At 48.1% G+C, this 14911-nt stretch overlaps 1 protein-coding gene across 1 annotated transcript in view; it reads left to right on the top strand.

The window, feature by feature from the left end:
* Positions 1-14911, top strand: part of ARHGAP32 (Rho GTPase activating protein 32) — a 229760-nt gene that overhangs the window by 130932 nt on the left and 83917 nt on the right. Inside the window, exon 6 of the mRNA XM_041414024.1 lies at positions 8411-8497. Within this exon, the coding sequence (XP_041269958.1) occupies positions 8411-8497 (87 nt within the window). The remainder of the gene's footprint in view (positions 1-8410; positions 8498-14911) is intronic.

The raw sequence follows: 14911 nt of genomic DNA, 5'->3' as shown, positions 1-14911 counted from the left end.
CAGCCATTGCTGCATCCAGTGCCTGTAAAGCACCCTGAGGGTCCTGCTGGAGTTGGGACCTGCCCTTTTCTCTAGCTGTTCATATTTATAAACCATGCTAGGATTTATTAGTCTTGAAGGTGAAGCTCAAATGAAGGGATGCTGACTGCTGAATAATCATCCTGCCATTGGAAGAAATTGTCTTGTGTGATTTGCAAGCTTTAAATAGTTGTGGAAGTAACTACAGGCAAAACACACATCCCACAAGCTCTTACATTGCCTCAGTGTGAGTTCTTGCATAAAACCCAACCTCTGAGTACACCTGTGATTGGATGGGGATTGTGTCTGTTGGGAAGGGGATTTACTGTGTCCAGCTCTGGGGTTTCCCCATGAAAGAACAACCTGGAGCTGCTGGAGAGAGTCCAGAGGAGGCCACGGAGATGCTCCAGGGCTGGAGCCCCTCTGCTCTGGAGCCAGGCTGGCAGAGCTGGGGGTGCTCACCTGGAGAGGAGAAGGCTCCAGGGAGAGCTCAGAGCCCCTGGCAGGGCCTGAAGGGGCTCCAGGAGAGCTGGAGAGGGACTGGGGACAAGGGGTGGAGGGACAGGACACAGGGAATGGCTTCCCACTGCCAGAGGGCAGGGATGGATGGGATAATGGGTAGGAATTCCCTGTGAGGGTGGGCAGGCCCTGGCACAGGGTGCCCAGAGCAGCTGTGGCTGCCCCTGGATCCCTGGCAGTGTCCAAGGCCAGGCTGGACACTGGGGCTTGGAGCAACCTGGGACAGTGGAAGGAGGTGGAATGGGATGGGCTTTAAGATCTTTCCCAAGCCAAACCATTCTGGGATTCCATCAGTCAATTTCACATCTATCCCTCGTATCCTCACACGTTCCAGGAATGTTTTCTGTTGTACTGTGCTCAATCCGTGGGGAGAAGACAGTGTATGACAGATCACAGGATCTCCTGAGCTGGAAGGGACCCACAGGATCACCCAGTCCAGCCCCTGTCCCTGCCCAGACCCCCAGCAATCCCACCCTGTCCATCCCTGGCAGCGCTGCCCAAAGGCTCCTGGAGCTCTGGCAGCCTCGGGGCCGTGCCCATTCCCTGGGCAGCCTGGGCAGTGCCAGCACCCTCTGGGGGGAGAACCTTTCCTGATCTCCAGTGTAAACCTCCCTGGCACAGCTTCAGCCATTCCCTCATGTGTCACTGGGCACCACAGAGATCTCTTCATGGAGGTGTTTTTGCTCTTTACTGCACAGGTGCCTTGGCGTTTAATTCCAGCATCCAAACCCTTCCACACAATGGTATCTCACACTCTGTACAAAACAGGCAGGGGAACCAGAGAGACACGGAATGCTTGGGTTTGGAAGGGTCCTTAAAGCTCGAAATCCAGCTGTCCTGGGAGAGCTGTGCTTGGATCCCTGCTCACCCTTGTGCTGATGGTGGCTGAGTGTGGCCAGGCTGGACCCTGGTGCACCATGGACTATCAAGGGATAATGTCCAACACTCCACATGGTTCAGATGAGGTGCAGCAAGGGATTTACTCACACCCTGGAGTAGTGATTGCATGCCATTACAGGAGACGCATTTTCCTTTTTTCTCTTATCAAGCCCTATTTGATTTTCTGTGTATTTTTCTGCTGCTTTTTGAGCACTGTGTTGGAGGTGTCAGAGGGGTGATTTAGAATAGCAGGAGAAAAAAGGAGAGTCAGATAGAAAAATACTCTTTAAACAGGGCTTTCTTGTCTTTACTTTGATCATTACTTTAGGATATTTATGCTTGGGTAAAGAAACCACTCTGTGAAGAATGTTCTTTTTTTGCGCTGAAGCCACAGTTGAGGATGAGATGGGAAAGCAGGAGAAGATGGGAAGTGTGTGGGAGGATAATTAGTACATTTAGCAAGATAAAGCTGGAGTGAGGCAAAATAGGCCATATAAATACATTTATGCTGTCAGAGTTAGGTAGAAAACGTTTCCCTGTTTGATAAGCTTTGCCATCCTAAAATTTCAGACAGAATGAAATCAAATATTCACATGTATCAAAAGGCAGGCCTGGAAGATGTCCCGTTACCAGACAAGATGTTGTGAGTAATGGCCTGGCTAATGAGGGTGAAGTGGGCTTGGACCAGCAGGATAATTTAGGAACTGGTGTAGGATCTGGCTGTTGGTGACTAGAGCTGAGAGATGTGGTCAGAGCTTTTCCTTGTAATGAGGCAGTATCTCAGAGCTTAATCAGCTTTTAATTTCTTCAGGATTTGTTCCAAGGATATTTGGGTCTTAAAATTATTGTTTTTTAATGTTTCACAGGGAAATGAGCCTCCTGCTCCTTGCCCTTGGCCACTAGACAGACTTGCACCCACTGCACACATTCCATGAAGGTGCCGCTGGTCCTGGGGCTTTGCCCTTATTGGATTTGCTAAATTACACCAGCATCGGAAATTAACAGACATGAAAGTGTTTAGGAAGGGGAAAGAAGTAATTCCTAATACTGTCAGAAAAAAGTTACCAGATGTAACAGTGCTTTGGAGGATTAATGGGCTTTTGCCATGGTCGAGTGTGAGCAGCAGCAATTCCCATTGCCTGTGTCTGGCTGCCTTCCCCAGGGATTTAACCTGAAATTCCATCCTGGGAAAACATGACAAGATCATCAGCTGTCCTTGGAACGGTGACACAACCCCTGCCAGGAAAAGCAGCAGCCTTGCCACTGCCTTCCAACTCCTAGCTAAAGCCTTGGTCAGCATTCCTGTCATCCCTTGTCTCCTGGAGACTCCTGCAGATGTGAGCTCCTCGTCCCACCTGGATCACTGGGCCAGGTGCTGCCACTTCGTTGTGCTGGATCACAACGGGGGATGCAGCTCAACTTGCTTGTACTTTACCTTATAATAACTAAACTATATTCAGTGTGTAAGTGCAGTTATACATTTATTGTATTTTATATTATAGGCCTAGTTCATTATATGAATACAATAATATTTATTATACAAGTAATGCACTCATATTGATATGCATATATTTATATACGTACCACAATATAATTATGTCTATTAAGTGAATAATACTGTTGTAAATAGCAATAATTAATATTAAGTAATTATTATTTTGAAGCATAGAGAAAGAGCTGTAGGGAGCAGCAGTGCTTTTTTGTCCAGGGGCTGGAAAGGGTCTCAGCCTGGAGCAGAGGAGGCTCGGGGGGACCCTGTGGCTCTGCACAACTCCTGACAGGAGGGGACAGCTGGGGGGGTCGGGCTGTGCTCCAGGGAACAGGGACAGGAGGAGAGGGAACGGCTTCAAGTTGTTCTAGGGGAGGTTTAGATTGGATATCAGGGAAAATTTCTTCCTGGGAAGGGCTGTCCAGCCCTGACACAGCTGCACAGGGCCAGTGGTGGAGTCCACATCCCCGGGGGATTTCAAATCCACGTGGATGTGACACTTGTGGACGTGGATCAGTGGTGGTCATGGCAGTGCTGGAGGAATGGTTGGACTCTGTGATCTCCTAGGCTTTTTCAACCTCAACAATTCCGTCATTCTCCATAATTCCTTTGGCTGGCCATGAAATGTATGAAAAACCCTCAGGGCAGGACCAAGGACAGGCAGGTTTCTGTCACCCTCTGTGAGAGATGCCAGAAATGCCTCTCAGCTCAGATGGTGATGGATATTTGTGATTGTCCCAATATTTTCCTGAAGAAGCTCCTGTTTTGTCCCTGTGGCTTGATCCTGTCTCAGCTCTGCACTAAGAGTGTCTCTAAAGCCTCTTGCAGGAGCCAGGCCCTGGTGTGCACACACAGCATCACCTTTGAAGCGTCGGCTTTCTGCTGCCTCCCCAACCAGGGCATCATCATCCAAGGAATTTAGATGAAACCTGGGAGGTGCTGTGTGGGGGACTGAAATCAGCTCCAAGAATTGTAGGAGTTATTTTACAGGGTTTTGCTGCTCTCTGGAGTATTATTCCCTGGCTGTGCCCCAGGTCAGTGTAGCTCTACACTCATCTGACATGAGAGGCGGTGTCAGTTGGATTAATTTAATTAAAGTATAAAAGTTTACACCGTTACCTGCGCAGACAGGTTTGGAGTTTGGGAAGGATGATCTGCTCCTTCTATTTGGAAACGAGATTAGTTTTCTAACTTACAGTTCTCATTAATTAATTGTCATCTAATTACTGAATGCCTCCCCCATTAAAGTATAATCTTAACGCTGATTCTGTTGGGGAGGGGGATTTGTTCAGGCTTTATTCTTTCCTCTTATGTTTTGTTTTCTTTTTCTTACATGTTTTTATTTTATTGTGAGCTCTCTGCCACAGCCCTGTGTTACTCACTTGCTGTGATGTGCATGAGTGCAATCAGTGTGTTCATGGCTTTATGAAGCAGAAGTTGAAGTAAGTTCCACAGACAAATCAAACCTACGCTTCCCAGGCTTCTCACAAATCAGCCTTTCACCAGGAGAGCTGCATGATGGGGTTGACAACACTCAGGAAACAAGGAGGTGAAAGTTAAAGCTGGCTGAATGAGCTTCCTTTGAAATCTGGGGCTCAGGGGCACCAGGTCTTACCTGGTCAGGATTTGGCTCACTGTTAGTAGCCAACAATCCCTGTCCTCTCAACAGATTGGTGGTAGTGCTTTTCCTGAGATGATTTTTCACAGCTTTTGATATTTGTAAGAGGAGCACACAAAACTCTGCAGTGGTTGGAAGTAAAAAAATGATTGCACAGATTTCAAGAGTTATCTTTTAATTATTTTTAATTCTGAATATGCCATATCATAACTCAGCCTCCTGCTTTGTCACTGTTCTTCTGTACAAGAGGAATGACCAATAAATTTTGCTCTGCAGGAGAGCCCTGTAATCAGTCCCCTTATCACCCAGCTTGCCAGAGATGAGCCTCTATCTCAGACATGAACGAGAAGCATTTTTAAGTTTAAGCTCCTTGTAGCTGTGATCAGCAAAGTCTTGGCCAGCAAGCACTGCTCTTTTGGGCAAAAAGAGCCCAAAACTTTTGGTGCTAGTTGGCTGGTAGAGGAAAAATTATCTGTGTTGAATTCATCATCAGTTCTCAGTGGGTGTGTGCAGGGTGGAGGCTCTGAGACTTGTCCCCAGCCATGTAAAGACAAATTTGAGCAATGCCTTGGCATGGCTGCCCCGAGGAGCTGTGGCTGCCCTGTCCCTGGAAGTGCCCAAGGCCAGGATGGAGCAGCCTGGGACTGTGGAAGGAGTCACTGCCCGAGAAACCAGATGAGCTTTAAGGTCCCTTCCAATCCAAAGCATTCTGGGATTCCCTAATTCTGTCATGTTTCCAAGATTCTGCATTATCCATACACATGAAGTGTGGTGTGACTGTTTTTAAGGCTTTCTTTGTGTATCATGAAATGCTACCAATGAAAAGTTTAGGATACTCTGAAGGCCATTAATGAAATTTGTCATATCCACTCACCCTAGCTAAGCATATACATTCCAACAATAAATTAACCTAATGGGATCTAATGCCTCATAATTGTTCATCAGGCTCGGGAGGTTTGACAGCCAATTTCAATGTGAAGAAGGAACATTGCAGATTATATATTATAAAATATATGCTGTTTAACTGTGGTCAGTTGCAATAAATGCTATTTACAGATTATTTACCTCAGGAAAACACACTGGCACAGTTGCAGGGATATCCACCAGGCCCTGCTGGCTGCTCTGTTCTTTAAGAACACAAAAATCAATGTCCCACTTTGGAGCCAAGCAGATTCTGCCCGTGAGTCATGTTCAGAGTCCAGTAAGGTCAGGAGAGGCCTCTGCTTTGTGCTTGGATTTCAAATCAAGCCTGGGGGCAACTGTGCTTTCCAGGATGTTCTGTTTACAAGGAATGCAGCAGCAGGAAAGGCTTTTAAACATCAGGACATCCATGATTTTTGGGAGAGCTTTGGTGCATGTCTATTGCCAAAGCAAAATAAAAACTGAGCCACGTGGGGACAGGGAACATGAGTGAATATTCATCTTTGGGGGCATTTTGCTGTGAGGACAGCTGGACTGCAGGATAAACCCCACAGATTTTCCTGTGTAAACAATTTCTGTCTCTGTCTCAGCGTGAGGCTGCTTGTGGGAGAGGAGCAGTGTTCAGCTGGCTTTTACAATTCTGAAATCGGGGACAGGTGCATGGACCATGGCCATCAGTGGGCTGGAATGTCCCCACAGTGACTTTGTGTGGACAGGGACTGAAAAGGGGCTGGCTGGGAGGGTGTGAACCCCCTGAATGTGATCCTGAGCATGGTCCCCAGGCAGCAGTGCCTCGGGAAGGAAGAGTGCTGTACCTCAGTGCCCTGCTCACACCTCCAGCTGATCACTGCTGCTCCTGAGCTCTGTGCAGAGCCCTGGGTGGCTGGAGCCCAGCCTGCTGTCAGTGTGGGAGGGGGATGAATTCACCCTGTGCCTTTCTCTTCCCCACGTTCTGCTGCACACTCGGGCCCTGAAGTCCTTTCAGGGAGCTCTGCAATTGCCTCTTGGTGATTTTGTTACCTGGCTGTTGTTTTTTTCAGGATCTGTGGTGATGAGCTTTGCTACTGATACACTCAGTGAAGGGACACCTGAAATTCCTTTGGGACTGGGGGGTCCATGTGCCCTCAAGAGCACAGGGGAGATTAGAGGATGGAAAACTTTCTCCAGGAGTAGGAAACCCACATGTGATTCATAGAATCTCCGAATTGGTTTGGGTTGGAAGAGCCATTAAAGCCCATCTCACCTTCCCCTGCCCCAGGCTGCTCCAAGCCCCGATGTCCACCCTGGCCTTGGACACTGCCAGGGATCCAGGGGCAGCCACAGCTGCTCTGGGCATCCTGTGCCAGGGCCTGCCCACCCTCCCAGGGAAGAATTTCTTCCCAGTATCCCATCCAGCCCTGTCCTCTGGCAGTGGAAGCCATTCCCTGTGTCCTGTCCCTCCATCCCTTGTCCCCAGTCCCTCTCCAGCTCTCCTGGAGCCCCTCCAGGCCCTGCAAGGGCTCTGAGCTCTCCCTGGTGGATCCTTCTCTTCTCCAGGTGAACATTTTCAGTTCTCTCAGCCTTTCCTTACAGAAGGGCTGCTCCAGCCTTTGGATCATCTTTGTGGCTCCGCATACCTGGCAAACATGGCAAATATCTACAGTGTGTGTGAACCTTCCTTTACTGCATGCTGTGGGTTTCCTTTGGCTGTAGTTTCAAAACTCAGTAGCACTTCAGATGTGACATTTGATAGCAGAGAATGATAGTACAGGTGGAGGGAAGGTGCAATACAGAAGCAATGGTTCTGTTTAATCACATTAACGGCAGCAGCCTACGCTGGTAATAAATTGTACAAATCTTAAGACCTTTGAAGCAGGAAAGTTGTATCTTACCTATGTATAGCCATCAGAAAAGAAATTAAAATTCCAGGAGCTGGGTTGGTGGAGGGAGAGGGCTTCAATCCATGTGTGGTGGGACTTCCCTACAGAGAGAAGGGAGATTCTGGCAGAACAAAGTTAAATAAATTGCAGGTGTCATGGTCATTTGTATGGAGAGAACTTTGCCTTCCTTGTTCCTCTTTCATGAGGTGTTTCTCACTACCCACTTCTGATTTTTACTTGCCTACATTCATTAAATACAGCAACTTTGCATTCTTCTCCTCAGCTTTTTTTTCACTTTTGCTTTCATTTGTTTCAGGAATTTTTTACTCTTGGCTAATTGGGATTTTTTTTTACAGCCTTTTAAGTTTTATGTACACATTTCCTTTATTTATTTGCTTTGCAAACAGTCTTAACTTACTTAGGATTATGTGTAATTTCTGCTCTCAGAGAAGATCATTAAACATAAGCTGTTTTAGTGGGATAACAGGGCCAGGAGTGGGATGCTCCAGGCTTGGTCCATATGCAGGAATGTCTCCTCGCTGCTCTCACACAACACATCCTGATGATGCAGTTAATGACTCTGGGTGTGATGAATGGTACTATAAAACTGCTGGGGTGAATTGCTTGACAGCACTGAAATTGGAAGATATGTTTTATTATCTAATGTCTGCCTGAATGTATAAAATACAAAAAACTTTAAAAATGTGGGGAGGGGTTATGGAGAAGCTCTGTTCTATATTCACTATCCATGAATATTTATAGAGATATTTTCAGTGAACAATTAATTTTGCAGACTTCTAAGCTGGAGGGTTTAATTCCTGCCTCAAACCATTTGCCTCCCCGTAACTGTTTTATTTTTGAACCGTATTTTTATTTTTAACCTGTCAGGTGAGCTTCCAGAATCCGGTGGCATTGCAGGGTCTGTGTGTGCTGAGTGTCTCCCCTGTGGCAGCTCCAGCCAGACAAGCCCTTCCCTGATTCCCTGATTCCCTGGGACTCAGCATGTCTGGGAGCCAGCTGTGTGGATGCTGAGCTCCTTGTGCTGCTCTGGGCCTGGTTTGTTCCCTGGCTGATCCTCCTCTCTCTTCTCTCCTTCCCCCTCTGCAGCTCTCGCTCCCGGAGGAGCAGAACGAAGTGACGAGGAATGGCTGTGAGTCCAAGGAGCTGGTGTACCTGGTGCAGATCTCCTGTCAGGTAAACGCCCTGTTTTCTCTCCCCAGCCTGGCTTTCATCCTCTTTCCCACACAGCTCCAGAATGTTGGGATGTGACTCTTCCCTGTGCTGTGTCTGGGGTTTTCCACCTCTTCCCTGGCTCGGTCCCCCAGGGGTGCTGCCTGTGGTGCTGCCACCAGCACATTTTAGGAGAGGGGAAGGATTGAGGGGAGAAAAGGGAGAGTGTGAAGCAAATAATCCTCACTGGTGGCCAGGGATGAGCCCAGAGACAGGAGTGGGTGTGCCCAGGCTGAGGGCACTTTGCGGGGAGCACGGGCACCTGGACACACCAATGACCCCACCAGGGAGAATCCAGCCAGATTTGTTACCAGTGTGCTGCCAGGAGTCTTGATCTGCTCCCAGACACCTGGTATGGAATTCTCATCTCAGGATGCTTTGGGAAGAGGAATCTGCTGCTCTGTCCCACGAATTCTTCATCTGCTGATCTGTGAGACTTTGTAAAATGCTACCTAATTTAATATGCTCAGTGAGTCAGCCTTTGTGGGAGATGCAGGGTGCTGGCAGGTTCAGTGAGGAGTTACTGCCTGTGTTGGCTTGTTTTCCTGGGTTCAGGACAGCAGCTCTTTCCATGATTCACCTCAGCCCCCCCGAGCATCCATGTTACCAGTGAGTACACACTGGCAGGTGGTGAATTTGCAGGGTCCCTGCTCTGCTGCCTCAGCTCTGTGCTCGGAGTGGGGTGTTGTGAGAGCTGTGGAACAGAGCGTCCTGAGGAGCAGAGTGTCCCACATCTCGAGGAGCAGAGCCTCTTGCCCTGTTCTGGAGATGGAGCCTGGCCAAGCTGAGCTCCAGCACTGCTAATTCCAGCAGGAATTCCTCTCTGTGGGCAGCTTTGGCATGTTCCTGTACATGTTTATGAATGTGCTCTTGGGTAAGAGAAGAGAGGCTCCAAGTGGACATCTCTCAGATTTGCTAGTGTTTTGGCATTTTTTGGGACTGTTGTAACCCCCTGGAGCCAGTCTGGCACAAAAGCAGCACTTCCCAGCCAAGCAGCCCAGGCAGACAGGCAACACAGCAAACCCTGGGGGTGGCACACATCTGTCCCAGCCACGGGCAGGGCAGTGCCTGGCAAAGGGACTTGAGGGGACTGTAGGAAATTGGAATTTCAGTGTGTTTTGAGCCCTCACATTTGGGGTGCATTTGCAGTGCTCAGTGAAGGGATGAGCCCTAGATTATTCCCTGGCTGTTGCTGGTGAGCTTGGAGAACATGGCAGCTTTTCACTAGCTCCAGAGCACATCACTTCTGATCCTTCCCCACCTGACTGACCCCTCCAGAGATGCACAGCGTGGCCTCAGGTATAAATTGTGTCCCAAACCCTGCAGAGTACCCCATGCAGGAGGGAGGCCCAGGAGCAGCAGAGAGCTGGAATGGGGAACAGTGGAGGTGAGGCCTGATCCTGCTCCTCTGGTGCCTTGCTCCCACTCTCCATTGCTTTGCTGGGATGTGTCTGAGGGTACAGGCGTGGATTTCATCTCTCTGGGGACAATCGGGGGAATTCTGAGCCTTGGCAAAGGGAGTTGCTCCTTTGTAGCCATTGTGCACCAGGCCCAGCTCCTGAGAAATTCCTTTCCCTTTCCCTTTCCCTTTCCCTTTCCCTTTCCCTTTCCCCTTCCTCTTCCCCAACTGAACTCAAATGGAAACCCTGGGATTTGGTCTCCTTTGTTAAAGGATTGGTGTAGAACCAGCCACCTTTGTCTCCCTTTCTTCCTTTGTTCCCTTTTTTCATTTTATTTTTATTCACTTTCTTTTCTTTCCCTTTCCTCCTCTCCCTTTCCCCCCTCCCTTTTCTCTGTCCTTTTTATATTCCCCTTTTCCCCCTTTTCCTCTTTTTCCTTTTCTTCTTTCCCCCTTTCCCTTTTTCCTCATTCACTTTTTTCTTTCACCTTTTTCTCTTTCCTCTTTTCCCCCTTTTCCTCTTTCATCTCTTCTTCTTTGCCTTTTCCCCCTATTTCCCTTTTCTATTTTTTCCTTACATTTCCTGTCTTTTTTCCTCCTTTTTTCTCTTTTTTTTTCCTATTTTTCTTCTGTTATAAAGTACTCCCCCTGGCTAGCTGAAGCTTCTCCCTTCCCCAAGGCTGTGATCCCCTCTCCCACATTACTGCATGTCCCTGTCTCTCAGATCCATAGAAAGCTGAGACATTTGTGACATTTGGATCCAATGACCAGGAAGGTATGGGAGGAACTGCACAGCTGAGCATCATTTCTGCCGTGGAGATCCTTCACCCCTGGCACCCCCTGGCCTCTCCCGTGCCCAGGGACAGATTCCATTCCATCACACGTTGGACACCAGCAGTGTCTGCGTGGGGTTGGCTCCACAGGAGAATGGAACGGGAGGTGTGAAATAGCTCATGGAGTGATGGTGCAATGGGGACAGATTTTGGCAGGGTGCATCTGGATCAGGCCAAAAATACTGAAGGGGGGAGGAAAAAAGCCTGACAACCAAATTAGGCTTTCCTCACCCTTTGGATGTGCTTCCAGCACTGGTGTTTGGGCAGTGCAGCAGCCTGAGCTATGTCCTGGATTGCTCAGATGGACACAGGCATTCTGCTAGGGAGGCTGGATCCCATGAATGTAAAAGCTCTAAATTGCTGTGATTTGTTGCAGAAGCAGATAGCAAAGAGTGAGGGTGTTGCCATCCTGGCAACTTTTGATGCCAGACTTAGAGAAATCAGTTAAGCCCTGGGTTTGGGGTCAGTCTGGGCTGTGCAGACCCCCCTGTGCTGTGGCCCATCAGATGGCATTTACTGTGCCATTCCCTCTGGAGCAAGCAGCAGAGCAAAGCTTTGGAGCAGCAGATATTTCAGACATCCAGCTCAGCCTTAGCTGGGTTTGGCAGGACACAGCTACTTACACTGAGGGAATTCTATCCCACTCCTTCCCAGCTGTAAGTATCATTTTAGCAGTGTAAAGAGAATTAGTGCTTGATGCCTGTTTTGCAAAACCTTCCCAGATAAAGTTTGAAAAAGCATTCTTTGGGAGGTGTATTTGTGCTGCAAGTCAGGTTGTGAAATCCAGGCTTTGTGCAAGGTTCAGAGGAGGGGTTAAGTCTCTGCTCAGCTTTTCTTCTACTTAAAAACCTAAAAAAATTAATCCAGTTTATTAGCTCTTAAGAAGAAGTGAGAATATATAGAGAGCTGTTTCAGAAAACAGGAGAGATAGGATTCTTCTTTTGATTTCTTTGGAGAAATTTAAACATGAAAACTAGGAAATGACAAAGGGAGGGAATTAAATCCTATTGGGAAGAGACAATGAGGGGAATGAGGGGAAGGTTTGGTTTGGGTTTTTTTTTCAGCAATTCAGATGGATTTTCCTTTTTTTTTTTTCCCAAATAAGATTGCACTGAACTTGCATTTCTAGAAGATAGATTTCAGGAGTTCTGTGAAAAGAGTGATATTATTAAAATAAAAGGGTCAAGTCCTGGAAGTGTGGTGTGAGGACTGTACCTGTGACCCCTCTGAACCTGGAGACAGTAATTGGTAATCCCTGTGGATCCTGGAGGAGCACAGGGGATGGCTGAGTCCCCTGAGGAATTTGTGCTGTTCCTGCTTCTGTGAAAGTCCTTGGACAGTGTTTGCAATCCCTGGAAGTTTCCACAGGGATAAACAAAGAATTTATACGGTCTGAACCATGTTTAAAAGGGGTTACTTTGTCTGTGGAGAGTAATTCAGCACAATTCAGAGCCTGCAAAAGGGCTGGAATGGGCTGATCCAGTCCTTGTAAGGAAGGCTGGAAATGTGCCTTTTGGATGTTTTGGGGTTTGTTTGTGTGACATTGCAGCAACTCCCTGTGTACTTACTTAAATATTACAACAGAAGAATGCCTAGTCTCAGCTTTTGTTCTGAAAAATGAAACTTGTAAATGCTGTTTACAATGTGAAATTTGTGGTGTTTGAACACCACAGGCGTCATTTTTGCTGACATTTGGAGTGGCAGGGAGAGAACAAGGACTGTCTGTGGAGATGTTCACGTTGAGGGAGGCTGGAACCTCCAGCCTTTCCTGAGGCTTTGGCTGCTCATGTCCATGCTCACAGGTGGATGGCTGGGACAGGAGTGACAGGCACTGCTCAGCAGGGATGTCAGACTGCACGAGCACGAGCCAGGGCTGACACGGTCTCAGGGATTAAACGAGGCTGACTGCTGTGATGCCAGCCCAGCCACAGCACCTTTCCTGTTCCTGCTTTCTGGGGATAATGCCAGCAAAGGAAGCCTTTTTCTGCTCCAGCACTGGAGCACATTTCCAAGGCTGTTCCCAGAGCAGGAATTCTCGTGGTCCAAGCAGGGTTTTCTCCATTTTCCTGCTCCCATTTTCAGGCTGGCAGGAGCTGAGGCATTCCTGTGGCACAGGATGCCTGGTGCTGTGCCCTGTTCCTGTTCTTCCTTCCAGCAGGGGCTGTTTGCTCTGGTGGATGGAGTCAGATCCCTTTTGCACCAGAGGAGGACACTGCCCCAAACCTCAGGCACTTGTCGCAGCTCACCCTGCAGGAGGTTCGAGCTGGGCATCTTCTGCTTGGAGAGCAGGATTGCCAAGCTCTGAAGGCATCCCCATCCCACATTCCCTGTGCAGGAAGGAGTGTTGGACGGCACAGAGGGAGGCCAGGAAAGGCAGGCTCCAAGGAGGAAGGGCAGGCAGGACTCCCCCTCCCAGGGTGGTTTCTGGGGAGGGGAGGGTGCAAGATCCTTCCCACAGGGACGATGTCTGAGTCAGAGGAGCAATAGCTCAAGTGTGGTTTGCTGGTTCTGGCTGCCTGGGATAGTCCAGCCTGGAACCACAGATTGCTTGCAGGAGGATTTTTGAGTCAAACATTCAAAATGTGGTTGGGTTCCTTGTCTTCTTTATTAATAGTTTCTGATTGAAACTCAAACACCTGGAGAACAGGAACTGAATAAGTGCTACTTTGCTCCTGTGAAAAGCTCTTTAAACAGGTGACTGAAGGACTGATTCCAGCTCACAGATATTCTTCTGTGTGCTTTATATACAAATAGACTTACAGAGAGGGGAAAGCTTTCGTGTCTTTTTTAAAGGGGTATATCTATGTGGAGCACCCGGGTGGATTCTAGCCAGTGCAAAATCTGTTTTCAGAATGTGTGTTAAGGTCCTTCTCCATGTTTATAAAGGATTTTCTGCCTTGATTTAGGATTTTACTAAACAAAACAGAAGCAGTTAATGGATGCTTTTCTTAGACAGTAAATTTTCCCATGGTGCAGCTTCCTATCCCTACCTGTGTGTCCTCACCCCTTGGTCAGGGCTCAGAAAAGCTGCTCTGCTTTCAGATGCATTAAATTCTGGTCACCATCATAACCTTTCCCCTGCCTTGTTTTTTGTTCTTCTTTTCTGCCTCTTGGCACCACTTGCCTGAAGATGGCTGGGGAAATGAAACTTCCACTGACAGATTGCCCACGAGTTTGGTGTCTCACATGTGCAGGTGTTTGGAGGTGGAATCATGGAATGTTTGATTTGGAAAAGAACGTAAAGCCCATCCCGTTCCAGCCCCTGCCATGGGCAGGGACACCTTCCACTAGACCAGGTTGTTCCAAGCCCCATCCTGGGATGGGGCAGCACAGCTTCTCTGGGCAACAAATCCTGGGTATTTTGTATATCCACAAAACCTTTTCAAAACCTGCCCACAGGCCTTTCTGGCTTGGATATTTCTACCCCATCCTTCCAGATGTTCACACATGTTGAAACCTCTGTCCTAAGCTTTTCTTGGGTGTTGAGGGCTGTTTCACATTAGGCAAAAAAAAAGTAGCAGAATTCCTTATTTCCACCCTGCTAATCCATCACTCCACGTGCTGTGCTCTGGTGGATCTGAGGTCACACACTGTGTGCCTCCTGCTCCCAGCAGCAGTAAATAAAAATGAAGTGACAGTGGGAATGAGAATTAATCAAGAATGCCTGAAGCTGGCAGGCAGCCTGCAGGGTGCTGCTGGGCTGTGCTCAGACCTCAGGAGATCCCAAAGCCAAGGTGGAGGGGCTTTGAAACACCTGGCTCTGTTCCAGGTTTTGGGGAAGTAAACTGCCATCTATAGGAGCTGAATTACATCTGAACTGCTTACTTAAAATCCATTACCCTGTAGCTCGGATGGTAACACTAAAGGATAAATTTCTTAGTAATTGGGATAGTAGTTGTTAAGGACAAGGGTTTGACTGGCTGGTGTTCAGGGTTTTTCTGCAGGATAGGGTAGGGCAGCACTCCCATCCAGTAGGATTAACACTGGGGTCTGCTGTGTCCTGTTCTGAGAGCAGATTCACCATACCCCTTTGCTCAGCCTGGGCTTTTGGCCTGTGATCCTTTAATTCTCACACAGATTCATGGAGTCCTTGAGGTTGGACAAGCCCTCCCAGACCATGGAGTCCACCCTGTGACTGATGCCCAC

This window comes from Onychostruthus taczanowskii, unplaced genomic scaffold, assembly GCF_017590055.1.
Source record: "Onychostruthus taczanowskii isolate IOZ18803 unplaced genomic scaffold, ASM1759005v1 scaffold43, whole genome shotgun sequence".
NCBI classification, from domain to species: domain Eukaryota; kingdom Metazoa; phylum Chordata; class Aves; order Passeriformes; family Passeridae; genus Onychostruthus; species Onychostruthus taczanowskii.
The sequence above is the reverse complement of the archived record's forward strand: the minus strand, read 5'-3'. Positions and strand labels throughout refer to the sequence as shown.